Here is a 26,400-nt window from a genome sequence, read left to right on the forward strand (position 1 = left end):
AGTAACTAAACAGGAATTTGCATTCCAGAATATTTGTGAAGCATATGTATTCCAGGAAAAAAACAAAACAAAACAAAACAAAAAAAAAACCCCAAAAAAACCCCAGCATTTATTGTCACATTGCCTAGAGATTTCAACATTTGTGAGGAAACATTGCTGATCACACAGTGTCCCCATTCTTTACCATGACTTGATTATTTTAGCTCAGAGCCAGTGGAGCAGTACCTGAAGACACTCTCCTGCTAGACTCCCCTCATGTGAACTCAACCTCATGGCAACCCCTCTCTTGTGCTTCAGATATTCCTAAAGCTTTCTCTAGCCTGGTAATATAAGTTAATAATGAAACAGATATGCAAGAACCATGTTCCAGCTGAGTGGGATTTTCACATGCAGATGTTGCTGAGGCAAACACTGGTGGAGGCCTAGAGGCAGCATGAGAGTGCTCCAGATGCCTTGGCTCTGAGAGATGTTTTGGCAGCCACTGAACGAGGGTTGGAGATTGAGTCCTGTTCCTGCAAAGCTGCAGTGACAGAGCACACATGTAGGTTTCACTAGCTCTGCAGTTTCACTGCTCCCTTCTGCCCTGGGACCAGCAGAACTCAATGCTATGAGTCCTGATGCTCCCTAATCATATGGCCCTGCAGACAGCTGCAGGCATTGACTGTGCTACCCACACCACGACTCCAACACTGACACCACAGCCTTAACCCTGTTTCTGATCCCACCTGGGATCAGGAGATGCTCATAGGCCAATGAGATTTTTGGCCACCTTTTAGACAAGAGCATAAATTGTTGCGCAGCATGTTGAGTGCTGTTTGGATGGGTCCAGCTGAGAAAGAGTTGCTGCTGCTGGTGAAAGCCCCAGGGGATGATGTGCAGCCTCCCTGTGCTCCAGTGCATGGTACCTGAGCACCCTGCTGCCAGCTGCAGTTCCTGGCCAAAGGGGCAGAAAAAAAGGGCCAAGTACCACTAGGGAGAAGAGGAAACATTTCACTCACTTAATTTCATAGCTGTCAAAACCAGTCTTAAACTGGGGCTAGAAAACAAGTGAGAAAAAAGCACTGCTTACATAATCCTTTGGCAGTGGAATGAATCAGGGTTCTTGTGGGAGAAGAGGAATGCAGTTTTAAAGGAATAAACAGCAGTGCTGTAGCTGGTAGTAGCTGGATAGTCCTGCTTTCCTGAAGAGCAGTACAGACATTTACCATGGGTTTATGTGCCTTGTCTTTTGTGTCCATCGTCTCTCCTCTGAACAAAGCTCTGTAAAATGTAACATTCCTGCTATTTTCTTTAAAATAATCTGTAATTACTTGGCCATAATGCAAAGGGAGGCACCCATCTGTTTGGTTTTGTATTTTTTTCTCTTTTCCACAAATGTCCTTGTTTGTGTAAACTAGCAAATCTAATAATCCAGCTCACAGGAGAGTTACACAACCCTCTTGAGATTTCAGTCTAACAGTAAGTCTTGCTTAATACTCCCACATTTGCTTCTTGCTTCAGATTTGCAGAGCTTCTTTGGCATTACAGCTGTGCTCTTATAAAACAGATTAAACAGCAAAAGGAATGCTGAATGGAAAAGCTGTGTTATTTCCACCTTGCAGGACTCACTGAAATTATCCTGGCTGGGTTAAAACATGAGCCGAAACTCCCACAGGGAGCATTCGTCTGAGTGATTCACATAAACACTCAAAGTCTGTCTGGTTGAGCTTCCTAGTCAAGGTAGGTAGTAGTACACAAGCAGCAGAGCCCCTCTCCCCTCTCCTTTAGAGAACACTGCTGATAGAAGCCTCCTGTTGTTTACTCTCACTGAGAAGCAGCAAGATGAGTACTGGGTAACAATAGAAAACTTGGGGTTTGGGTAACTCTTTCACACAAGGAATTGGGAGTACCTTTTCTGTGAAACTGCCTAGTGCTGTGAAACATTCTTCATCTGTACCCTTGATGTAGGTCATCTGGAGAGGAAAATCTCATCAACCTCTTGAAATGCAGCCAGGTTTATGATCACTTTCTTTTGCAGAGATAATCTTCCCGGAAGGAGGTCTGAAGAAAGGCAAGTTACAGGTAGGTGCATTTCATGTGTCTTGGTAAAGGTGTGGATGGAGTTGCTTTCTTTCTCTCTGCTCTGCACTGTCTGGTTTCCAGGAGCTGTCACTCATCCCACCCTTCCTGGCAGCTTTTTGCCATCACCCATGGGCACTGCCTGGGGTCCAAATCTGACCTCAGCACCAGTGCTGCAGCCACTGTGGGGTGGTGTGAACAGCAACAGTGGTCCTGGGCTCACAGGGTTCCCCTGCTGCAATGTTGAACTCTTCTCTCTATGAACTGAAAAATTGCCAGAGACTGGGGCATCTACCTGCATGCCATCTTTTATGGGCAACTTCTGTGGAGCTCTTCTTCCCTTGGCTTGCTTTGAGCCCTGCCTGCCCATCTTGGCAGAGGGCTCCTCTGTTGCAGCAGCTTTGGTGGTTTGGAAGCAGCTCTAGTATCAGCTGCTGCAGGGCTGCTATGCTGATAGAGCCATAGCAGAAACAAAGCACATCACTCAGAGCACAGAGCTGGGGAGCCAAGTTTGTGCAGCACTTCCAGATGTGAAGCGAGGGAGTTGGGTTTAGCCTATTTTTTGGATTTTTTTTTCTTTCTGATTTTGTTTTTTTTTTAAGTACCATGCAAGCACACTGAGAACAATTTGTACTGTTCACTCACATTCAGCTGTATGTTCCCAGTGGCAGTCAGCATATTTTCTAGCTAAGACTCTCCAATCAAAAACACTTCTGTGTGTTGGAGCAGATTGTCAGTAGACATCTTTTGCCTGAAATCCAAGGAAAATCTATCTCATGTCCACTCTGTCACATGTGTGACTTGGCCTCCAAAGTAATCCCATCCTCACAGACCACTCCAAGGATGAGGAAGGAAATGTCTACAATCACTTAACTAGGAGGAAAATTCCTCTTAATTCCACTTCGAGAAGTTTGAACTGAATAAACTCTGTGGGATTTTGATGAAAAGTCCTCAAGGAGACATGATTGCTGAGCAACTTCCTGTGTGAATACCTGGGAGGAGATACAGAGGTTGCTGGAAAGTCACACAGAGTATTTATTTCTGTGGGGAATCAGGAGCAGACCTGAGCCTTTATCCCTGTCAGCATACTGCACTGGTGCTTTAGCTTCTCCTTAATATACATGTTACCCTGATTTTGTCCTGCCTGTAGTTTCAAGCAACCTCCTTAATAAATCCTGCAGCATCTTCTGGGGAATTAAACATACGTGTGAGGGAGGATTAAGTTGTGAGAGGAACTAAAAAAGCTTCCATTACAGCCTGTCAATGCCTCTTTTCAGGTGATAAGAAATGAGTGTGATGATGCGCTGGTTGCTGCTGCTCCTTCTCCTGGTCAGCTTTGGCTCACCTGCACCCAGGTTTTCGGTGTGTATCTTTTAGCCATGTCTGTACACTCTCTCAATGATTCACCATTCCCAGTCATGCAGAGATGAATACTCCCCCACAAGAGGGATGGAGACCTGTAAGAGCAGAGCAAAAAGGCATCTGCTTGCAGCTAAAGGAATGTCATCCTGATAATACAGGATTTTCATAGCATTAAGAGCTGTGCAGCTGTCTGGGAGATTGAACTGACGTTACTAAGAATTCAAAAAAATAACAACAAAAAATTCTTTTTAAAAAATGTATTTTTATAGCCAAAATATCAGCTCTTTTTCAGTTTTACACAAAGCTAATTCTGGAACCTTGCTGGTTTTGCCCATCTGCAGTGCAAGAGCCAAGTTTTCCCTCTCTTATCAACCTGAGCACTTTCATAGTTTGCAAACTTTCCTCTTAAGCTCACCAAGTGGGGGTCAAGACAAATTATTTTTGTCCAAAGTAATTTTTTGTGCATCTAATAATATTCTGGCATGCTCTGATCAATGCCAAGGTCATTGCAGAAACCCCTTTTCCACTGGATTCAATTAAACAGCTGATGCTATGCAAGATTTGGACATCTTAAGAAGAGATCACCATGAAATCATGTTGATCCGCATAGGCAATGTGACATACTAGGGTCAAGAAGAGACAGATACTCCTTTCTCTTTTGTCTCTCCTTACCACTGACTGAAGTGTGGGGGGTTTTCTTTTATTTTCTCCATAGGACAAAGATATCTGCCTCCTAGACAACAATAAATTAAGACAAAAGTTAAAACATCTTCAAGACTTGCTTTACTTATATGAATTGCAGCTGAAGGACATACTGGAGAACACTTACCACAGAACGAAAAGTGAACTGTTCTCAGGCAACAGAAGCGTGCAGCGGGAGACGCTTTTACCCACAACCAGTGGAAATTTGATAGTGTATGACCAAGGTACAGTTTGCAGTAGTGTGCCACAATGTTTCTTTCTCCCTGCAATGTCCCATGTGTCATATTTTACTTCTGCTAATAGTTTTAAATTTTTAAAGTGGATTGTGATTTAAACTACAGATACATGGGAAGGAGATACAGATACATGGGATGTCGTTGCCCTGACACGATAAGATATCCCTTGGGGCTAGAATCACTTATCCCAGCTGTAGGCAGCTATTACCCAGGTACAAAATGGACATCTTCAGCAGGGCTTCTTATCTGCAGAGAAGAACAATCACCTTTCGTGTTTTCCATCAGATTTACTTTAGGCATCTGCTTTAGGAAGAGATGGGTCCTGTTCTTGAAGAGCCCATATTCCCTGAGTGATTTAGGGGAGCCCAGAGTACCTGGCTCAGCTGCAGCTGTTTGGATGAGCCAAGCCTCCCTGTTCCTCAGCTCCCTCATTACTTCTGTGGCACAAAACAGGAACAGGCATGCATACTTTGTCCCTTGGTGTTACTTTGAGAACATGGTCATAAATGACATCATTGCCTGTGGCCAAGATTTTAGCCTTTGGGCATTACATTGAAAGTGTGAAGCACTGAGTTCCTGAAAGGCTCTCTCCTAATACAGCCCTGATAGAGCTGGACACAGGAGCTTAGCCTATTATTTTAGAAATATTGTTCCCTGATCTTATCAGCTGAGGGTACTTTATCTTCCACATGGAAATTAGGTTCCCTGGAAATATCTTGCTGACAAATAAAGTTTCAGTTCCAGGCTTTCATGATATAGCCCCAGGCTAAGCTGCAGCTGTCCTGCATTTCACCAAGGATTTGGGCATTATTCCCTCAGAGGGCATGGCTGCAAAGGCTCTCAAGCCTTAAAGCTCTTTGTCAGGCTAGCAGTTTGCAAACTGGTGTAGCTACTATATTGCTGCACCATTTCCTTTGATTTTACCAGGCTTGCAAAGCTATGCACAGGCTGGCCAGCTGTCCTTGTCCCTCACAGCCTCTCAGTGACATCCTCTCTTGGTGGCACATAGCCCCTGGCTTTGCCCCCAGCCCATTTAACAAACTGATACCTTTCTGCCCAGATTGCTCTGCAGTGTATGGCCGGAAGAGCACCACAAGTGGCTACTACCGGATCAGGCCCAGAGCAGACCAGGAGCCTTTCCTGGCATTCTGTGACATGTCTGATGGTGGGGGCTGGACTGTCATTCAGCGGCGGAGTAACGGCAAGGAGAATTTCAACAGGTGGGTGCCTTGTTCTTGCATCAACAGGGCTTGCGGTCAATCCACCAGCTCCTATCCCTGTCCTGCTGCCGGGCAAAACCCCACCCTTGAGAAGCAGGATATGCAAGACTATATATTAGTGATGTATATATATAAGACTATATATTATATTAGTGATGATCATTTAGCATTAGGTGGTAGCTATTGGCAGGAAGGAACCATTTTCAAAATGGATCTATACTTTCTTTTCCATGGGTTCTCTGCATTTGAATGCATATTTTATCATTATTGAAGACTTCAAAGGCTCCAAATTGGCAGGTATCTGCTACCACTGCAGAGACTGAGACCTGTTGAACAGATCTGTTCTGATATGAGGAATTATGTTCAGCATGTTGTAACATTTATTATCATATTCAGATAATTCTAAAAAAGGCCAAACTAGATTGTCCTTTTCCTATGCAAAATCCCAGAGAGGTGACTTTCATACTGAAATTTACAGGAGGAGAGATGCTCTGGTAGCACTGTGCAGAAGAAATGTCCCCATGAAGGTTAATTCACTATCAGGGCACACACAATTTCAGGGCATATCTAATGCCTTCTAAAGTCTATGCAGTGCATTGCAAAGCTACCTCAAGTGACTCTAAGCCAGCTTGCCCAGAGACTGGTAGCTATCTAGCCATGGTAGTTCAGGTGAAATAAAAACATCCTGAAGAGGAGCATTGACTAGTATGTAGGTCAGGCAGAATGAATATCCATAATAACAACATAACAGAGAGAATAAACACAGGGTTTGGGGTTTTTTTTTGGCAGTTTGAAGGTTTGATCCCCATATATGTGTGTGCACAGGTTTAGCAGGGGAAAAGGTAAGCTGTGAGTTGTGTTTACTTCTAGATGAGCCAGATACTTTTAGAAAACAGTATCTAGAGATACAGGTGAAGTTTTACTTGTTACCATGCTCAAGTGTCACAAACTATCTAATCCCCTCCCATGATGAAATTTATATCTCTCTGCAGGAAATGGGATGATTACAAACTGGGATTTGGGAAATTTCAGGACAAGAATGATGAATACTGGCTGGGCAATGACCACATCCATGACCTGCTTGCTAGAGGTCCAAGTATTTTTTCTCCATAGATTTCTTTCTAATTTGCATTAGGTATTCATCTAACATGACACAACTTTATGTTTAGGAGAGAACTCATTAAAGATTGACCTGATGGACTGGCATGGGGAAAGACGTTATGCAATCTATGAAAATTTCCAGCTTGCAAATGAGCAGGTAAGAAATGGAGAGAGCAGTGATTTTCTTGCTTTGGTCTGTGAGGGTGGGGCAGCTGCATATGCAGCATCAGACCAGTATCAGGATTTTATCTACAGCTCTGCTCTGGTTTCCTGGGCTTCCTAGTTTGTCTGACTGACAAACAGCCCTGGGATCAGGGACACAGACTTGGGGCTTTTTCCTTACAACTGAGTGCCCAGGTCAGTGGGTGACAGTATCACATATTTGTGCCCTCTTGCTAACTCTGCTGCTGAACAGAGGGCAGTTCCCTGCCACAGGGCAGAGGGATTCCCACATGTATTTGCCTCTGGCCTCATGATTAAAAGTCTTCTGTGAGTGAAAAGACCCTTAGGGTTTGAACCTCTGCAACTAAATGGAACTCTGTTCTCCTGCTTTCTAAGAGAGTGTTGCAGACCGTCACATAAAAGGCAAGTGCCAGAGCAAATCCTCTCAACTTTGTTTTAAAATAAACCAGGGAATTCTAATCAAAGTTTTGAAGAGCAGTTGTAAGTTCCTGTCTTGAAGAGAGGTACCTGTAGCACTGTACCTACTGCTACAGACACAGAAAGCCCAGAGACAGACACATCCTGTATTCTTATGTTGTGCTTTCTAGCTGTAGACAGAGTCCAGCTCCATACAAGTACTGTTCTTTGCAGACTTGCCTACCTGAACACCACATGTAAGTAGCCCAAATAACCAAGGATACTGCACGGACTAGTCCTCGTTCCAACTCACCAAGGATACTGCACGGACCAGTCCTAGTTCCAACTCCATCACTGCTCCAGAAATGTGCACATTATGCTCAGTTTGCAATTAGAGGTTTCTTTTGAAACGTTTGAACAGCTGCATTTTAATACCTTACTACCATTTTTCATAAAGAAATTAGGACAATTTTGACAGTAGAAAGCCCACAACACAAATGTAACTATCCACTTAATATCAAATATCTCTTAGACCTGTTAGCTGTGCACAATGGAGCTATTATTCTAAATACTCCTACCAGGACCAGACCATAGAAATCAGATGGCTTCTAGTTCTTGGAAGAGCAAAATGCCTAATCATTTATTCTAGCTGAAAAACTGACCTCTTTATGAAGGAAATTACTTGACACTTGGCAGTTTTCTGCTAAGTTGTTCTTGATTATCTAGAAAGAGCTTTCCATCTTGCTGTAAAGTGTATTAAATGGTTGTTGAATGACAATAAACCTGGAACCCTTTGTAGCAGCAGCAGCAATCCCTTCTGGAAGTTTAAATGCTGCATTGATCTACACTAGGATCAGTAAAGCATGGAGTCAAGTCACCCTTGACTTCAACAGTCATGCATTTGACAGTGGATGAAATGTCCAGAGCTAATTTGACCTCAAAACTGTGAGAAAAGGCAGAAAGAATGGATATCAAATAAATGTTTCACATATTCTTGTAGGAAAATTACAGGTTATGGTTTGGCATCTATTCTGGTAATGCTGGTGACGCTCTGTCTGGTGGAAGCAACTTTGAAGATCAGTGGTCAGCTTCTCACAGAGGGATGCAGTTCACCACATTTGATAAGGATCACGATCAATTCCTGGCAGGCAACTGTGCATCAGAAAACAAGGGTGGCTGGTGGTTTAACAGGTATGGAAAACAACTGATTCCTCTTGGATGGGTAGGTTGTGGGTGGCTACACAGCTGAGAGGACTTGCCTGCCTTACAGCAGCTGGAGGTTGCTGTGTGCACTTGCCACCTCACACAGCCAAACTTAAGATGTTTAGACCTACAGATCCTCAAAGGAAAACAATTTACTACTTTTATTACAACAAAGCAGGTAAGTTGAATTCACTTTAAGAAAATGGGTTAGAACAAATGCTCAGGGGACAATGATCTGGAATGAAAAGAGCTGAAAGTGCTTTGTGTTATACTCCAGTGAAGAACAACTGTAACCATGGTAAGGTGAAGTGTGTATGAAGGACATTTCCCATAACTGTTTTGGGGCAGAGCTACCCCAAAACAGTTATGATGGTATATTTGCTGTTTGGGCATATGCCACACATCAATGGATAAGGACTCATGTTTAACAGCCCTGGAAACTGGGATGTTAACACTCTCAGATTTTCTCTGCTTTAGTGCAGGATGAGCCTCTTATGCCAGATTCTCATCGCATAACAATTGAAATCAGTGGAGCTACAAAAATGTACATCAATAGCAGGATTTACCTCAATGAAAAAACATCTGCATTTTTAGGTGTCAATATGGAGCTGCCTACACTTGAGCTAGAGCGTACCAAATGGCACTACATCCCATTGTTCAGGCCATGCAGTTCTAATGCCCCTAGTTAATACACCTGATGGAGTCAACAGGCTGAATCATCTGACCAGTGTAGGTGTCTGCTTTAGGATGACCCACATATTCCTGTGTTCCACTAAAAGCCTTAACCACTTAGTCCATCCCACCCTGGTATATCTAGATATATGTTTTGTGAGAATGGTACTTCACTGCAATGATGCAATATCTTCTCATGCTAAACAGAATTCCCTTTTTGTCTTTCCTACATTTTTTCTAAGGTGCCATGCAGTAAACCTCAATGGGCAATACTACAAAAGAGGGAGGTACAGTGGACCCCATGATGATGGCTTGGTTTGGTCTACATGGCACGGGATGTGGTACTCACTGAAATATTCAGCCATGAAAATCAGGGCTCCATTCTTTATCGACAGAGAGAGCGGAGATGGTGAGAACAGTCAGGGCAGCTGAAACCTGCTGCTTTGGAAAGAGAAAAAGCACAGGCTGAAAAGAATGGTGTAAGCTGATAGCCACTGCTCTGCTGCTGCCAGTCGCTAAACCTGCATTGATAGCTGGAGTTGCACCTGCTTCTGCTACCTGAAGCTAGCAGCACGAGTTGTTTGAGCACAGCCAGACAACAATTTAATAAAAATATGGATCGCAGTCATGGGATAAACAGAGTTTTCTTTTTCAGCAGTTTTCAAGACTTTGTTGGAGAATTTTATTGAAAGTTCTCTGGACTTCGAAGGATCAAGTATGCCCTTTAATCAGTCTATACTTTTCCAAGTCTAAACCTTTCTCATCTTGATTTTTACCATCAGTGTTTCAATTATGAGAACATCAGGATAGAAAGAACAAGGGGATGGGGAATTGGACTTCATTTGGTGTGCCTTCGTTAGTGCTTTGTTCTGCATCAGGAGAATATTTTTAAGCAACTTTCCCTATGGTTCTTGCCACACTTCAGTTGCAGAGTGCTCCTGGAGCATGTGAAACCAAACCTGTGGATGGACATGCTTCAATGGCTAATATGCATCCAGACTAATGCTGCTTCAAAGTAAACACCCACAATATGGACAGTGTGAGTTCCATTCCAATAGCTTCCTGCTGCAGATCCACTGCTAGAGTATACCACAAGACGTTAAAAGACAATCCTGCCAACCAGACTTAAGCGCCAGAATAAAATAATGCAGATTTTACTAAAATTAAGGTGAGCACAGATATTCCTAGGAGTTCCTAAAATGCAGTCACGATTCTTCTGTACATTCTCCTGTAATTTATCAGATCACTTTGCATTAGTGAAGGGGAATCAGAAAGTGGTTGAATCACAAGGCACACTGTTTTCATCATTGTCTCACTGGGTGAAATTAAAGAGCAACACAATGACTGAAAGAAATTGAATACTGAAAATTTATTTTCTACAGCTGTTAATAACAACAGTTAAAAATGAACAGCAGTATCAGCTTGATGCAAATAATTTAACTACCATACTGTAGAATAAGTCTGTTTCCTTTTTTTCTGATTTATAATAATTTTTAAACTGGTATTCCTTTTCCATTTACTTGCTTTTATATCCATACATACTGTAATTTGTATACATACCAATAAAGAGTGAAATAAAACCATCTGAGTAGTACTTGATACTTTTTATCTGGTTTTCAACAATAGGAATGTGAACAGAAATCTGGATCAAAATCTTGGAAAGCTCATAATATGAGAAATGTATTCTTTCAGTGTTGGCTCTGGTGCTTTTTCACCTGTTGTCCTGGGTAGTTGAAAGGGTCTGCAAGGTAACTTTGATTTTCATGGCTCAAGCTGTCCCAGAGACAATGCAGAGGCCTGAGGTGAAGGTTCAGTTTAAAACTTGGTTTGGTTCCTCTACTTCCTAGACATCCCAGTGACTGCAAACACGAACCTCCCAGTGTAATGGGCAGCAATCCAGGGAGCTATGCTCCTAGAGCCTGTGCCCTTGGCTAGATTGCCCCCCTGCCCTCTTCTCAAGCATGCTCATGTGGAGTTAAATTTTCACCAACATGGCTGAAATGAGATTGCCCATGTGCAAAAAGGGCTGCAAAAAGGCAGCACTTACTCTTTCCCTTCCAATCACTGCTTCTGTATTTTGATATGGTAAAATCTTAGTGTAAGGTTGTAACTGCATGTTTGGGACATAAGGACACATTGTAACTGCATGGCCCGTGATGCAGTACTGAGGGCAGAAAGGATAATTTTTGTCTAGGTAGAAGACAGACAGAAATGTGAGTGAAATAAGTTCATGCCTTCTGGCAGTTCATGCTCAATCCCATTCTTCAGTAGAGAGCTAAGGAAGTAGAGCAAAGATTGTGGAAACTACAGCACTTAGGGGAGAGTATTTGTGGTCTGGCAGTTCATTAAGCATCTGGTAACCCATCTGATAATGGAATATCAAGCTGGAGATGAAGTCAGCAGGGCTTAATCAGACAACCAGCACCCAGTCCAGTTCCCCAGGGAGTGAGCAATGAGCAATGCAAAGTCCAGACTATGGAGCCTGCTTCCCTGTGTGTCAGTATGGAGGGGCAGGCATCAATGTTACGGTGTTCTTCTTGTCTCTGAGAGAGAAAGGGAGGCCAAGGTATGACAAGCTGGGAGGAAAGGGGTGCGCCCTGCTGCCTTTGATGTAAAATGTACCTAAGTACATCTAATGCATAAGACAGCACTGGGACAACTTTGCAGAAAGCACCATCTGATTTAGAGCAATGTTACCCCTTCTCTGCCCTCCTGTGGCAAACTCCCTCTGAGATGCAAGGGTCGGAGGGCTTTGTGCAGGAGACTGCAAATCCCACAGCAAACCCCAGGAAGCATTTCAGAACTGCCTTGAATCTTAATAAACAGGGTAGAATGCCACTAGCTGAGTATTTACTGGCTCTAAGGGCTACCGCCAAGCTCCAATCCCTCCCGCTGAAGCTTAGGGGGATGCTTGCTGAATGTTGCTGCACTGCACATTTGATCTCCCATTTCTCCAGGGTCTCTCTCCCATGCTGAGAGGCTCAACAAAGCTTAAACAGATACTGCAGCACTGCAGCTCCAATGATAATGGATCACTGCTTCAGGGAGAAGGTACTTCACACCACAGACCTTACCTTAGTACAGGCAGGGTAAGTAATCTGAGCAGCAATTGTTTCAGAGGTCTGACTTCCAGCTCATTTAAGTCAATTTAAAGACTCATTACATTTGATTGCCTTTGGATAACTCTTCAAGCATGAACATGTTCTTGAACGCTTTAAGCAGCTTTTCAAGCTGACAGTTCATGGGAACGCATCGCTAGTACCAACACCACGCTGGGCCAAGGGCTGAACACTGGCATCTTGGCATGGCTCCCAGGAACGAAGGAGCTCATATCACCCAGTGAGTCGGATCCCTCACTCCAGGAGCAGCTACAAAACATTACCCATCAGAAAGGCCATTCAAACAGCCAGATTTGACTCTGGTGGCCAAATGCTGAAGCTTGCTTCTCCTGTGTTGTCACAGCAGGTAACACCGTGTGCCTGTCAAGCTACCTGTGCAAGCTTTGGACACTGCAGCGGGGTGCCATCGGAAACTGGCAGCTTACACACAGCAATGCTGCTCCTTGTTTAAAATTGCTGTTGGTTTGTGGGGGAGTGGGGGGAGGAAGAAGTGTGGGATTGAGAAATCTCTCTCTCTGCTCAGAAAGCCAGTTTTGAGAAAGACAGCAGCCTACTTCATGACAATAGAACACATGCTAATTTTGCTTTCACACCCACAAGGCAGGTTAAAGGGCATGTAGGGTTGGGCTCCTTAAGGGGAGAGTTGGTCTAAGACCAATAGTCCACTGCCTAAACCTTTCTTCTCTTACACCAACTTCCATGGGCAGCATCTCCTCTTTTCTTTTCTTGTTTCTGCTCACTAGCAATCCCCTGGTCTTTGCAACATCCCCAGAGAGACGTTTATCCTAACAAATGGCAAGAAAAGTTTTAGTCATTCACAAAGGCCTGAGCTCTGCTTCTGCTGTTAATTGGAGTTCCAACTCAACTCTGAATACTTACAGCAGAATCTAATGGCAAATTTGTGATGTCTGGTTTTAAAACACGACAAAAAAGCCCATCATGGGGGTTGGTTGGCCCCTTCTCCCAGGTAAAAAGTGACAGGATCAGAGGAAATGGCCTCAAGTTATGCCAGAGGAGATTTAGATTTTATATGAGGGAAAATTTATTCACTGAAAGAGTAGTCAGGCATTGGAACAGGCATCCCAGGGAAGCAGTGGAATCACTGTCCTTGAAAGTGTTCAAAAGGTGTGTGGATGTGGCAGTTAAGGGATATGGTTTAGTGGTAAACACAGTGGTGTTACGTTAATGGTTGGACTTAATTATTTTAGATGTCTTTCCAATGTAAATGATTCTAAAAGATTCTCCTAATCTTTTAAATTCTTCTAAAATCACCAGATATTGTCAAGCCATTTTAATTTTTTGTTCCCAGAACAGGTATTAATCAAATAATCTTGTTGTTTGCTGGTTTTGTTCATAATTTATTTTGAGCTTGCCGCAGTAGTATTATTGTCCATGTATTTACATTTAAAAATTTTAATAAAGGAAAGGATGACTATGGAAAGGATGCATAATTCAACAGTTCTCTCACTGCTTTTTACAGGTAACATGCTGCGGTAACATTTCTGCGAGGACTAAAATCTGATCATCTGTTTTCTTTGCCCTCCCTGTAGCATGCCTTTTGTACTAATTTCCTGCAAATATTTGTGCATTGTTTTCTTGATATAAATATTGACAGTAAGAAAATATCAAAGTCCTGAATGATGAAAATGTCTCCACAATTTAAAATTCATTCAAGTGCTCAGCATCAATTGTTTGCACTTTCATATAACCAACTAAAAACCCCCCACCATATGAGTTATTTCAGCAATAATTACAAATCAATGCAGTTCACTGATAACTATCAGAAAAATGATGAAAACTGCCCACAGATTGAGCTTTGTGTTTTCTAGATGGGAAATGATTCACTAATCAGGGCAGATGGTTGAGGATGCTGGACAGTGGATGCTTCAGTATATCACAGTCTACCAGTACACAGTTGACAAGTTGGGAAATGTCAGTGGCACTCATCATGTATGATGCACAAAACATGACTGCTGTACACAATAAAATCTATTGGATATTCCTTATCCAATACCACACCTTAACTAACATGTTCTTTCCCAGGGTACTTTGTGTGTCTTGTACACACATACATACAAAAAATAATTATATGAAAGCACTTTCCAGTAATTAGAACGGAATATGTTCCCACAAGCCAGACCTGAGGCATTACTCCCTGCCACTGTGTGTGGAGGTAACGTGACTCCTGCTCTTTCTTTCACCAGAAGCCAACCGATCCCGCAGATCCTCTCCCACGCACGCCACTCCTGCAGGGCTGCAATGAGTCACTCAGATCACCAGCTTCTCAATGCTCAGAGTACTTGTTTCATCTTCTTCATTTGAACCAAAATACCCAGGGAGGTCAATCATCTGCTGCTCCGCCTCTGTTAAGCCAAAAGTAGAATTGTCATAAAAGGCAAACTCAGGGTCCACGGGGAAGCTCTGGCACTTGTCCCTTCGATACTGGGCAGGGCTGATGCTTAGACCTCTCTGGGAATTATCTTTGCCATTTGGGCCGGTTTCTTTCCGCCATGCCCCTTTGGGGTTAGGTGAAGGGCCTCTCTTACTTCGGCCGGGCTCAGGCTTCTCAGCTGCCTTCTCCTGACCGGCAGGCTGGCGGTCTGTGATCAGGTCCAGCTTCCTCACCGGGGGACCTGCCCTGTGGTGGGGCTTTGCGCCGTGGCCCTGTGGTTCACAGCCCAGCACAGTGCTGTGGGGCTGATCCAGCTTTTCACAAGCTGGATTAGCGTTTCTCGATTTTGGCCGTGTCCTGTCCTCCAGACCCTGGTCCCATGTCCTGGTCCTGGAGTTGTAGAGAGGAGTCTGTCGGGGTGTGAGTGTGGACATGCTTCTCTCTCTGAAAGGCCTGGCCTTTTTAGTTTCATGGAAACTGGCTGTTCTTCTGAACTGCGAGTTTCTGTGACAGCCCCTCTCAGGCAAGTCCACTCTGTTATCCTGGTGCTTGAAATGACCTCTTCTTACCAAGGTTTGGGTAGGGCTCATTGCAGGATTGGCCTGTGAGAATGGAAAATCCAGCCTAGGGTGAGAGCCTTCTCCCAGGAACTTGGGCTGACTGGTTGGCTGGTCCAGAAATGGAGATTTGATCCGAAATTTGTTTGCCGCTGCCTCCTCTTGGTTTTCCCCGCTCAGGGGAAGCATCGTGGTGGCACCAAGAACGGTGTCCGTGAGAGGATTCTGAGAGACATGGTACACCTTCGTGGTCTCCGTCAGGCCTTTCTTCTTCATCTCTTTCAGCTGCTGCTGTGCCAGGCGATAGCTGAAAATTGGAGGGATTATTTTTTGGGCATTTGGCTGAAAGTTTTCATTTCCAGAGGCATCATCTTCTTGGGCAAATTGGAGGCTTCGCCTATAGGTTAGGGGAATGTTAACAGGGGCGTCCCCTCCTTCGGCAAAGCTGTCCCGTTGCTTGCTGCCTTGGCAAATGTTCTCCTCATCTGAGTTTTTCCGGAAGCCGGGGGAATGGACGGAGTTTCGTCGGACAGCAGTGCTGCACTTCTGAGCTCTGCAGAGCTTCCTCCAGAGGGTGATAAGAACAGTGGCAAAGATGATGAACAAGCATAGCGAGATACCTGTGATGGTAACGATATTATTTGCTTTCTGGTCCTCTCCTGGCTCAACAGAAGGTGGGGTAGGAAGCTGGACAGCTGTAAGAAAGAGCACACACATCTGTCAGAGTTGCACTGGCAGCAGCATTTTGGTATTTGAGGATGGATACTTCACTACTAAGGAAAAGAAGCCATTAATACAGTACAGGAAGTTGTCTGCCATTAAAATTTGCTCATTGGATATGACTTACTACTTGACGACTTCAAACAGGCATGAACATATACTTACTTTAAAACAAGGCTCCACAGACCTTTTAAATGTAATCATTATCTTTTTCCTGTTCTGCCATTTCCATAAGGTATTACTGAATACCTGTAAAATGAAGGAAATCTGTTTGCCTTTCTTTATGAAGTACATTTAGATTTCCTGTTGAAAAGTGACATAAAGGGGGTAAAAATATTTCAACCCAGGCTAGCACTTCAGGTATCACTTTAAAATTATTTTTAGGAGAGCTTAAGTGGGTGTGAGAATTGAAATGAATTTGAAGAGAGAGGCAGCATCAGGAGAGGCAATGTAACTTTTCTAAGCAGTCCTCTGAGGATGCTTCTACCACTGTCTGGTGCCACAGTCCCAGAGGACAAAACTTTCCTATGCCACAGCAAGCTTTCAACTGAAAGTGCCATTGCTCTTTCTCCAGCATTCTACTATTGATACCCTTCTGTTGTGGACTGGAGATGGGACTTTGAACGGGGAAAAATACTCTGCAAACCTTTCTTTACTGAGAGGATAATTAGTCACTGGGACAGGATCCCTAGGGAAGTCATCATAGCCAGAATTCATAGACTGACTGTCTGGATGATGCTCTCAGTCATATGGTTTAGCTTTAGTAGTCCTGGGGGAGCAGGGAGTTGGACTCTATGATCCTTTTGGGCCACTTCCAATTTGAGATATTCTGATTCTAACCTGTAATGTGACAATCTCAGAGCTGTCCAAAGCCCTGTTTAAACCTCTCACTTGCCTATTCCACCACATTACAGATGGCTGAAACAATGACAAATTAATAGTTCTTTTTTTTTTTTTAATGAGGTCCCAGGTATTTCAGGGGCAATCTTGAGCAGAATACAGCATGGTCAAAAGTGGATTAATTGGTCCAGTCGCTAATTTTAGTATCTGTTACCACTGCCCAAATTCTTTTGTTCTGGTCAGACATCAGCTCCCTACAGCCAGGAAGATTTTGTTGGAGGATAAGGCTGGTTAGTTGCAGTTGACAAGAGCTGGCTGTAAAGGCGTGAGCTCCAACGAAACCACTGAACAACCCTGCTCTAGTCTCTAGTTTTATCCAGAACCCAAAGCCTTCCATCAGACTGACAGACAGCCAGCTGTAAGACTTGGCAGGTGCTCCTGCCTGCACCACAGTGACTGTCCAGGAATAGGAAATGTGACTGCAGAATAACAAGAACTGGACACCATGTACTTCCCATAATTCAGGAGAACACACACTCAACAGCAAGCTGGTAGTGCAGCTGTTAGGTGGGCAGGATGCACAAATGCACTGATGAACATAGGCAGAAGGTCTTGGGCTACTACAGAACTGACATGCAGGGTGCTGGGCTGGGAAGGAGATCCACTTCCCTATTTCAGGGATACCTAACAATCCCAAGTTCTCTAAAAAACCCTGCCATTGGATTAACTTTGAGCTTTGTGTCACTCTGAGATCTTGAAACCAACTTAAAGAACAAGACCACTGCCTGCTGAATCTTATAGGAAGATCTCTAAAATTTGCATTCAGTCCAATGCCCCGTGCCAGAGCCCAGAGTACTGCTGCTCTGAACACCTGAGCGGGGAGTGAACAAGCTGACCTCAGGGAAGCAGGCAGGGCCAGCATTTGCTCTATTCAGCACCACTGTAGCGGAGCAGCAGAGCAATTAATTCATTTCTCATCCTTCTCTCAGTCTTGTTTGCTCATGTTTGTAATGCACACTGTGCTGCATTGTTTTTGGGTACACAGCTAACAGCAAGGAACTGAGAGGTTCCAAACAGGACTGGGTCCCTATGGTTCACTTCTCCCTGCACCTCATTGGCCCCTACACTGCGTGCTGGCCTTGCTCATTCAGCCATTTGCTCCATCTGCTGGACTAATGTCTGCAGAGCTATGCTGGAAACAGAACCTGTCTGCTTCCAAAAGCTGCAGACAACCAGAGTGGAAAGAGTGAGGGTGACACTCCCAGCTTGAGATCAGGCAAAACTGCATTTTGGTGGTGGTACTGCTGCCCACAGCAGCCTCAGAGAGTCTGGCATAGAGAAGACAACTAGAGCAGGGCTGGTTTAAGCTGGGGACCCAAAGCATCTAAATTGTTCCTCTCTGCTTTTACTCAGAGCTTTACTAAATAAGCAAACCCACATGGCCAGCATTTTCAAGTCATTAAAAACATTAGACCTGTTAAAACATTTCCCAGTGCTTCATGACCACTGACAACATGTAATACTTTGATAGAATATAATTTTTAGTGTTTTCCATCCACCACACTTTTGTTAAACACAACCCATTTCCTGCAGTGCTCCACAACACATTTCAGTCCTGCCTGTATACTTCTGAGGCCTTTATCCTCGGACACCTTGAAGCTGGTTCAAGCCAACACTTCCATTAAAAACATAGTCCTCCCCTCTTCCTGCTCCAGCTGCATATTCTCTCCCCCTGCTGTCCTTTCCTTTTCAGTGGCATAAGCACCATAGTGACCATGGGGTAAACAACTCCCCACATCCCCAAACTGTCCATTTTTTAGCTGCCTCTATTCCAGTTCTACACAAGGCACTTTTGCAAGCAGAAAGAAGTGCCTGCAAGCAGCCAAAGCAAGGAGTAAGGTATTGGTCACTTTGCAATAGCTTAAAATATCTATTAAGATATTAGAGTCTGAGATCCTAGGAGCCTGCACAGTTCCTGGGCATCTTTCCTTCCCCATCCCCACACCCTGTGGCACCTGTGGGACACAAAGGCACTGGAGCTTTTAGATCAGCTTTCTGTTCTCTGTGGTCCCTTGGCGTCAGCACACTCCTTTTCAGCAGGGAGTTTGCAAGAAGCAAAAATTTTGCACAGACTGAGCACCAGTACCTTGCTGAAAGAGGGCACTTCTCATGCCCCTCAATGGTGGCTGTCAGCACCCAACTATGGTGCTGGCACAGCCTCATCCAGCCTCACTGAAGGCCATGTGGCTGCTGTAATCCACCTATCATCTTACAGAAGGCTCAGGTCTCTTGTATCTGCACTCACTTGCCACCCACCAGCAGTGACCAGTTGTTACCGACAGGTAAGGGTTTATAAAGGCTTTATAAAGCCTTACCTATCAGTTACAGCCAGCCTGCCCTGTCACAGGCCAGCAGCAGTGGCAGACTGGAGCAGGGGGAGACCTGGCACTGCCACCTCAAAAAACTCACAGAATGGCAACCTCACACCACAGGTCCCAGCTGAAACCAGCACCCTTTTCTAACTGCCTTTAACTTTTTTAATAGGTTCCCACTGGAGTCTTTGGCTTTCACTACTGAACATGTTCTGATAGCCTCAAGATCTCTCTTTCAGGACTTCTCCACTCTGATCATCCTGGAGATTTTAAACTGCTTCCATTGCACCCATAGCATTCAGAAATATTATGCCTTGGAACCCTATCTTCAGTGTCCCACAATCAAATGCACAGAGGTTCCTGCCCTACTCCATCAACCACAGGAATGTGACAGCCCCCCAAATCAGTATGACTGAAAGAGAGATGGGATGTTTCCATTTTAGACTTTTAGATTTTGCCAGGGTGGTCACATGACCAGGGGAAGAGGACAGCAGAGCTACATACACACACACTCCTCCAGCGAGCACAGGGAAGTCTCCCTCGGCGATCCAGCACAGCCTGGTTTTGCTGGCGAGGAGGTGAGGCACTCTCGGAAGCGCTCCCGGATTCCGTCCCCACAGGTGACACTGCATGGGCTCCAGGGCTGCCACCGGCTCCACGTTTCTACAAATACACAAGCTCACAGCAATGAGGAACGTGTCTGCCTCCTTACCTTTAAAGACACAGCCATTTGTCTTCCTTTTCAGAAAAACAGCAATAAATAACCAAACAATGCAAACAGCAAGATCAAAATAGCAAACGGCATCCAGGAATGAGCCAAAGCTTTCACTTGCTGTTTTCCTTTTTTCACCCCAGTGTCAGCCTGCAACAGTGTTCAGTCAACTGGCAGGCAGGTTCTGCCTGGAACAACAGCAAAAGGAAATGAATCCACAGATCTTTGAAGTGGGCTGGTAATTTATATATTCATCCAATTCCTGCCTGACAAACAGTGCATTTACAGCAGGATAATTTGATTGACTGAAGTACAGTTACTGCTGATTTATATGATTGTGACAGGATGATAAGCCTACAAGGCCTAATGAAATGACAACATTGGTTTACTCTTTATTTTCTTCCCAGCACACAAGCATGTTATTGAATCATTCATCTGACAACTTACAGGTCTCTATTGTTTTATTGCTTATGATTAGGCAATTAACTCATGGATGGAATTTTGCATGTTCATTTATTTATTTTAACTGGAGGCAGACTCAGGTTCTAACACTACATTATAATTTTTTAACGTGTAATAAAATCCCTCTTTTTCTTAGACAACATCCTCATCCAGTGATCTCCACATTCAAACTTTATGGCAGTGAGAACCCAGAGAGAGAAAGATGGGACCATTCCTGTCCCTGTGTGACAGCAGCAACACTGAGGCAGGGCCACAACTTCAAATTCCTAACTAATGTGTGAGTTCAGGTGCAATCTTAAAAGATAAAACCCCTGGGGACGCTCCTATGGGTCAGCTGACTGACAGAAAGAAGAACAAGAGACTACTTAACTCACTTTCACTGCTCACAGAGAAAGCTGAAAAACAGCTTAATAAATTTTTTTAGAAGTAGACCAGGTTAAACTTTGCTCTTTTAGATAATTTATGGTGTTGCTACTGCCAACACAAGCTATGATTTTTAATTTTATTACTGCTGCTAGCATGCCCCAAGCCCATAACCAAGTTATGATATCCAAGCACTAGAGAGTGTTGCATGACTGAAAATGGCTTTATGATTTCATGTTTTATCGGTTGCTGTATTGTTCCTAGTGTGTTATTATTTTAAAATGTCTCTAACAAAATAAATACAGCTGTGTTTCAATAAACATAAAATTGTAACTGCTTTGGGCCTTGTCCTACACAGTTTTGTGACCATGTCAGCATTAATGTGAGCAGCCTAAGAGGACCAGTGGAGCTGCCCTCCTGATGCACTGCAGGATGGGGCCCCAGAGTTTGAGCTTACACTTGTGCTGCCAGCCATGGCTGCAGAGCATGTGTGGGCACATTTGTGTGCCTGCATGCCCCAGGACATCTGCCTGGCCTAATGCAGAGGAGAAATGGGCATGTCAAGACACCCTGGTGCTGCTGCGGTTCTATGCCCACACAATATCAAGTGATCACCCTGGCTGTTTGTCACCCACTCCACCACAATACTGCAACATCCAAGATCCCAGGTTGCATCTCACTTTGTGCTCTTTGTGCACCTCTCTGCTTACACCCCTCTGTTTCTGGAGCTGGTGATGAGCCCAAAGGCAGGCTGAGCTTTCAGACTCCTCCTTCAGTTTGCAGCCATGTCAGCTCCCAGTGAAGTGCAAAATGGAGCAAGTGTATGGTGTCAAGGGAAAAGAGAATCAGAGGATGCCAAGAAGCAGGAAACTGATGACGTTTGTTGGGATAAGGAGTCCCAAAAAGGTACAGACCATGGACATTTTGCAAAACCGTGTCAGTTAGTGAGCCAAGCTATTACTGAGGGCGGGAAGAAAAAATGTTCATAATCAATACTCAGTCAAGGGCTCACTGACGCCTTCTCAAAAAGACTTCATAGTATCATATATATCATAGGATCTCCCAACAGTTTTCTTCATATCAGGATCATGAAGGACTCCAGCAGTGTCCCTCACCACTGGAAGGGGCTAGTTGAAGGACCTACCTCCTTGAAGACCTACAGACCCTTTGTGTGAGCAGCTTGGTGAGTTTCTGTCATAATTTCCAGTGCGTGAGCTAACTTGTTTCCCCTCTCTCCACATTTCCTGCTAGTTTAAACTTCTGTTAATTAGTCAGATGCAGAGCCAGGCTCAGAAAGGTTCTGGTTGCCTCCAGTGCTAACACTGGTGATAGTGGAGGGTGCTCAACAGTCTCCACATTGATGCCTGTCGGTTTCAACACACAAGAACATTTAGGATGAGTAATTTTCCAACACTGACGTCAAACTTAAGATGTGCCCATTGCTCCAGGACACTTTTCACTGACTTGGGCTTTGGCTAAAGGTACAGAGTTCCTTAGCAAAAACACTTGGCATCCATAGCTTTGGGCCTAAGAAATGTGACTCAAACAGCAGGAAAGCAAGAAATGTTCCAGCTCCCATGAAAGACGGGAGATTTAAACTCCTGCATCTTGCTCTACAATCCCCTGCAATTACCAGAATGTAAAAGAAAATGAAGCACATTTTATTCTCCCCCAAGGAAATGAAATTATTAACCTCCATTTAAGACAAACAGACTGAAAATGCCAGGGGAAAAACCAGAAGGCATGCACTGCAAACTAGCTCTAATAAGCGTGAGGTTTCTTCACACACAATTGAGGAATCAATTATCAATGTGAAGACATCTAACTGATGAGTTATTTTGAAATAGCTGACAGTTGGCAGATCTGCCAACATGAAAGATAAATGCAATTAACTGTGTTAATTATTGCTCTGCATAAATTTCTCCCCTCAGATTTCCATGTTCACAAGATTTTGTGCATGCAGTGCTGTCCATCAGCACAGTCAGCAAGGGACATTCAGCATCAACCTTCCAGCCTGACACACATGACAGTCCTAAACACTTCAACCAGGCCAGTAGTGTGGGACAAAATCACTAATTACTGACAGGTTCATGTAAGTATCTGTGCTAGCCTAGGGGATTGCAGGATACTTTTGGAAGCTGAGATCAGCTTTTAGGTCCTTAAAACAGCCTCTCAACCTTCCATGGAAATGAAGCTTGGGTGCACTGAAATGGTGGCGTGTTCCAATAGGTTACTAATTTGGACAATGAAAGGACAAGGATCCCCTTAAAGAAAGAAATCCTAGACTCTTGGAAAATTAGAGTCTTTCCCCCACAAATAGGCATTGTTAAGAAATGGGGAGGCACAGCCTAAAATAATTTTTTTCCAGAAGCTGAGTCTGTGAGTCTGTAAAACTTGATGTATTCCTAATGTGTGGAGATGAAGCATTTACTGACACAGGAAAAGTGGATGGGGTACAAACTAACCCTAGCACACTCAGATCCCCTGCATATGCTTGTTTCTAAATAAACACCCAAACCAGGTACAGATTCAGGCAACAGAGCTAATTGGTTCTCAGACTTCCCTGCCAATGAGCAGATCTGATTCACACAGTCTTATTCAGAAAGCAAAAGTCTGACAGAAATTGTACATCCCTGCCTGACCTCTAGATGCTCCATTTACTCCTCTCCTCCCTTGCTGACCACTTTTCTCTTCAGAAGGTCCTTCCACACCTTCCCCTTTCCTTTTTCAGGCAACAGATGCATTTCTTATGCCCTGCCAACATCCCAATAGCAAAAGTCAGATGAACAAAATTCATTTGTGCTGTAGGCAACTGCAAGAGACTTCAGTGTAAGTCACACCAAAGTTGAAATTGGTCTCCAGAGTGTAACTAAGAACTGGAAAAGAAAGTTAATTAACACCAGAAATATGAAAAAAGTATGCCTTTTCCTATGCTTTAGCATTACTGATTAATATTATCAGTCTTGACCTGAATGTTTCAAGCAGGATACAGGCTAGAACATGGGAAAACCTTCTAAGGAGAGCAGAAGTCTCACTGCTGGGGACACTTAAATCCCAGGTGAGCAAAGCACAGGATTTAGCATGGAAAAGAATGAGCCTGCAATGCATCTGCTGCTGGATAAGATATCTAACAGAATTTCCTACCTCAGACATCCCAATAATTCAGTCAAACATTGGGGAAAAAATGAGCTGCATGTTCCTCTGTCAAACAGTGAAGAGCCCACCAAGATGAATGAAGTGACTCACATCTCACTGTTAATTTTTTCACTAACTTTCACATATTCTCCAGTTAGGGTCTACAGAAAACTGCACAAGTGCTGTCTCACAATTAATGGATGTATTCCCCACCTTTAACAGATATATTCACAGTCTTGGATAGCATAAGTTTTTTTGTGACACTTATTCTGAAAGTGATCGCCTGGGCTCAAAGAGCTGCTGACCTGGCCCACTCAGGGCCACTGGGAGCTTTCTCCTTCCTACTCCAAGCACAAGTTAAGATTCCTCATCCAAAAGGCTGTACTAAACTTGGCCTGAATGAGGTGTAAAGAGCAGGATTGACAAAGCACCAGGAACATAACTCATGTCTGATTTATGGAAAAGAGATGTGGCAAAATCATATTTTATCTCATCATCTGTGGTTTGGATGAAGATCATTTTAATGATTTAGGAACTTTGATCTTTTACAAAACAGTATCTCTGCTTCATAACAATAGAGCATATGCTAAATGAAGTAAGAACTGGCTGAGTGACAGATTGGATATGCAACTGTCAACAGAAAACCATCACTGAGTAAGAATGCATTTGGAGAGATTCCAAAGGGATTAGTATAAGGCTCAGTGCTTCCCTAGTTGACATGAAAATAAATATAAACTATTACTGAGAAAATATGTCCCTCCTCTAATGACATAAGCAGACAGTGCAGTTGTATGGAGCAACATAGGGTACTTGCTAAGTTAGGATAATTAAAGGAAAATAGATCCTAACTCAGTAAAGTGAAAAGGAAGTGTAGGAAGAAGGAATGAAAATTGCACCTGCAGGATGGCAGGCTCCATACTGAAACAACTCAAGAGGAGTTTACAGGGCAAAAGTACAGTTTTTTATGGAAAACTGCATAATGCAATCAGTGGAATGAAAGCAGAGGTAAGGGTAGGGAGAGTGCTACTGATCAAGCAGCATCAGTGAGAAGGATGTCTGAACACAGCACACAAAGCTGGTACCCTGGCTGTCAAATAAACCTGAGTGTTTAAAATAACAGAAAGGGAGTGAAACAGAATCAGTAAATTAATCAAATTCTGAAGAAAATGCCTTCCAGTTAAAGACTTAATCTTTTCAGTTTGTTAGAAAGAACACTGAGAAAATCTCGTAGACGTGAGATGACTTGGATGTGCAGATGTCTTTGTGAGGCAAAGACAGTAGATAGGAAACAGCTATCAGAAAGCAGCAGAGTAAAATTCAGTCACCAGAGGATAAATCTAGATTAACTTTAGTTATGAAACACACAAAGTTTCCCTTTCAAAAGAATAAATAAATAAGAGTATAGTATTGAGAGAAATTACCAGAAAAGTCTGGTTTGTGGTGTATTCAGCACAAGACTGGATAACTCTCTGGAGGGTAAGTGGCAGTCAGATGCAAAGACTAGCTGTGGGGCTCAACACTAGAGTATCTGAATGAAAAATGATGGCCCACACTGCACAGGAGCCCAGACTAGAGATTTATCACCTCTCCTTGCCTTAAACTTCAGGAGGCCCAAAGCAGAAATTAGGAGACTTGCAGCAGTCGCATGTTTTACATGAACAGCTATCAGGGGTCTGCTGTAAGCAGGGCACCTCACAGTGCCCTGCAGCAGGGGGAGGGGGCTCAGGGGAGCCCCTTCCAAAGGAGCCAGGAGGTTGATGGCTATCACAGGCAGTGCAGGTTCGCTCTATCTGTCATGGCTTCAGGCTGATGTGCCCCTCCCAGAACACCCTGCTCCTTTCAAACGCTGCCTGCAGGCTTTGAAGTCTCACAGATACAGGCACAAAGTCAGATGCGCTGCAGTCTAATTAATTTCAGGTTGACATTTTATTTACAACTACACAGTGTGGCTTCACTTTCATCAGCTTTGTAGATGCAATACTCTTGACTTGGCAGTTATTGACCTAACTCTGCTCTTCAAGAGGCATAGCCTGATTCTTTCCCATGTGGTTTTAAGGATGGGGCTACTGAGGAACCCAGGGAAACAGAGCAGACTGCAGGGAACCATTGCTTAATGGAGATCTCATAAATTAAAACAGTTAAATATCATATCTGTACCATATGCTAGTGATTTATCTGTCAGGGTAACTATCTAGATCATATCAGTTTAACATACACCCAGGTACAGATTAAAAACTAGAATTCTGTCTCCCTTTTTCCTGGAGAATTGCCTCCATTAAGAAAATAATATGCTTTCATTTTCAGGTAGACTTTCTTATGCCAAAGGAAGAGAGAGAGTGCCAACAGAGAATGCAGATGGGAAGTTAAGATGAAGAGAACTATGCACTGAGTTTGGCATGTGCTGAAAATAGAGGTCATTTTTAGTACAGAGAGTTAATTAAATAGCTATCAGTTTTAGAATTCATGAAATAGCACAAAATAAGACCACAGCATGCTAGGAACCTCATTAACGTAGGTTGTGTCTGAGACTGTGTGCTCTGGAGCATGTCCTACACTCCTGGTCTCCTCATGATCCCTCTCAGATACCTGTCCATG

General features: G+C 43.7%; 2 protein-coding genes across 3 annotated transcripts in view; one reads left to right on the top strand and one right to left on the bottom strand.

Annotated features, from left to right (window-relative positions):
• Positions 1–1,984: 1,984 nt before the first annotated feature.
• LOC128784190 (fibrinogen-like protein 1) lies at positions 1,985–10,506 on the top strand. The gene is made up of 8 exons (XM_053935523.1): positions 1,985–2,061; positions 3,336–3,420; positions 4,136–4,346; positions 5,419–5,578; positions 6,571–6,668; positions 6,748–6,836; positions 8,259–8,449; positions 9,376–10,506. The coding sequence occupies exons 2-8, from the start codon at positions 3,346–3,348 to the stop codon at positions 9,563–9,565; spliced, it is 1,014 nt and encodes a 337-aa protein (XP_053791498.1). The 5' UTR covers positions 1,985–2,061; positions 3,336–3,345; the 3' UTR covers positions 9,566–10,506.
• THSD1 (thrombospondin type 1 domain containing 1) overlaps positions 10,484–26,400 on the bottom strand; it is a 29,816-nt gene continuing 13,899 nt past the window's right edge. For both annotated transcript variants that reach the window (XM_053935521.1, XM_053935522.1), the window contains exons 4-5: positions 19,638–19,796; positions 10,484–15,896 (exon numbers count right to left, since the gene is read on the bottom strand). In XM_053935521.1, coding sequence (XP_053791496.1) covers positions 14,521–15,896; positions 19,638–19,796 — 1,535 coding nt within the window. In that variant the 3' untranslated portion in view covers positions 10,484–14,520. The remainder of the gene's footprint in view (positions 15,897–19,637; positions 19,797–26,400) is intronic.

Source organism: Vidua chalybeata, chromosome 2 (genome assembly GCF_026979565.1).
Source record: "Vidua chalybeata isolate OUT-0048 chromosome 2, bVidCha1 merged haplotype, whole genome shotgun sequence".
Taxonomy (NCBI): Eukaryota; Metazoa; Chordata; class Aves; order Passeriformes; family Viduidae; genus Vidua; species Vidua chalybeata.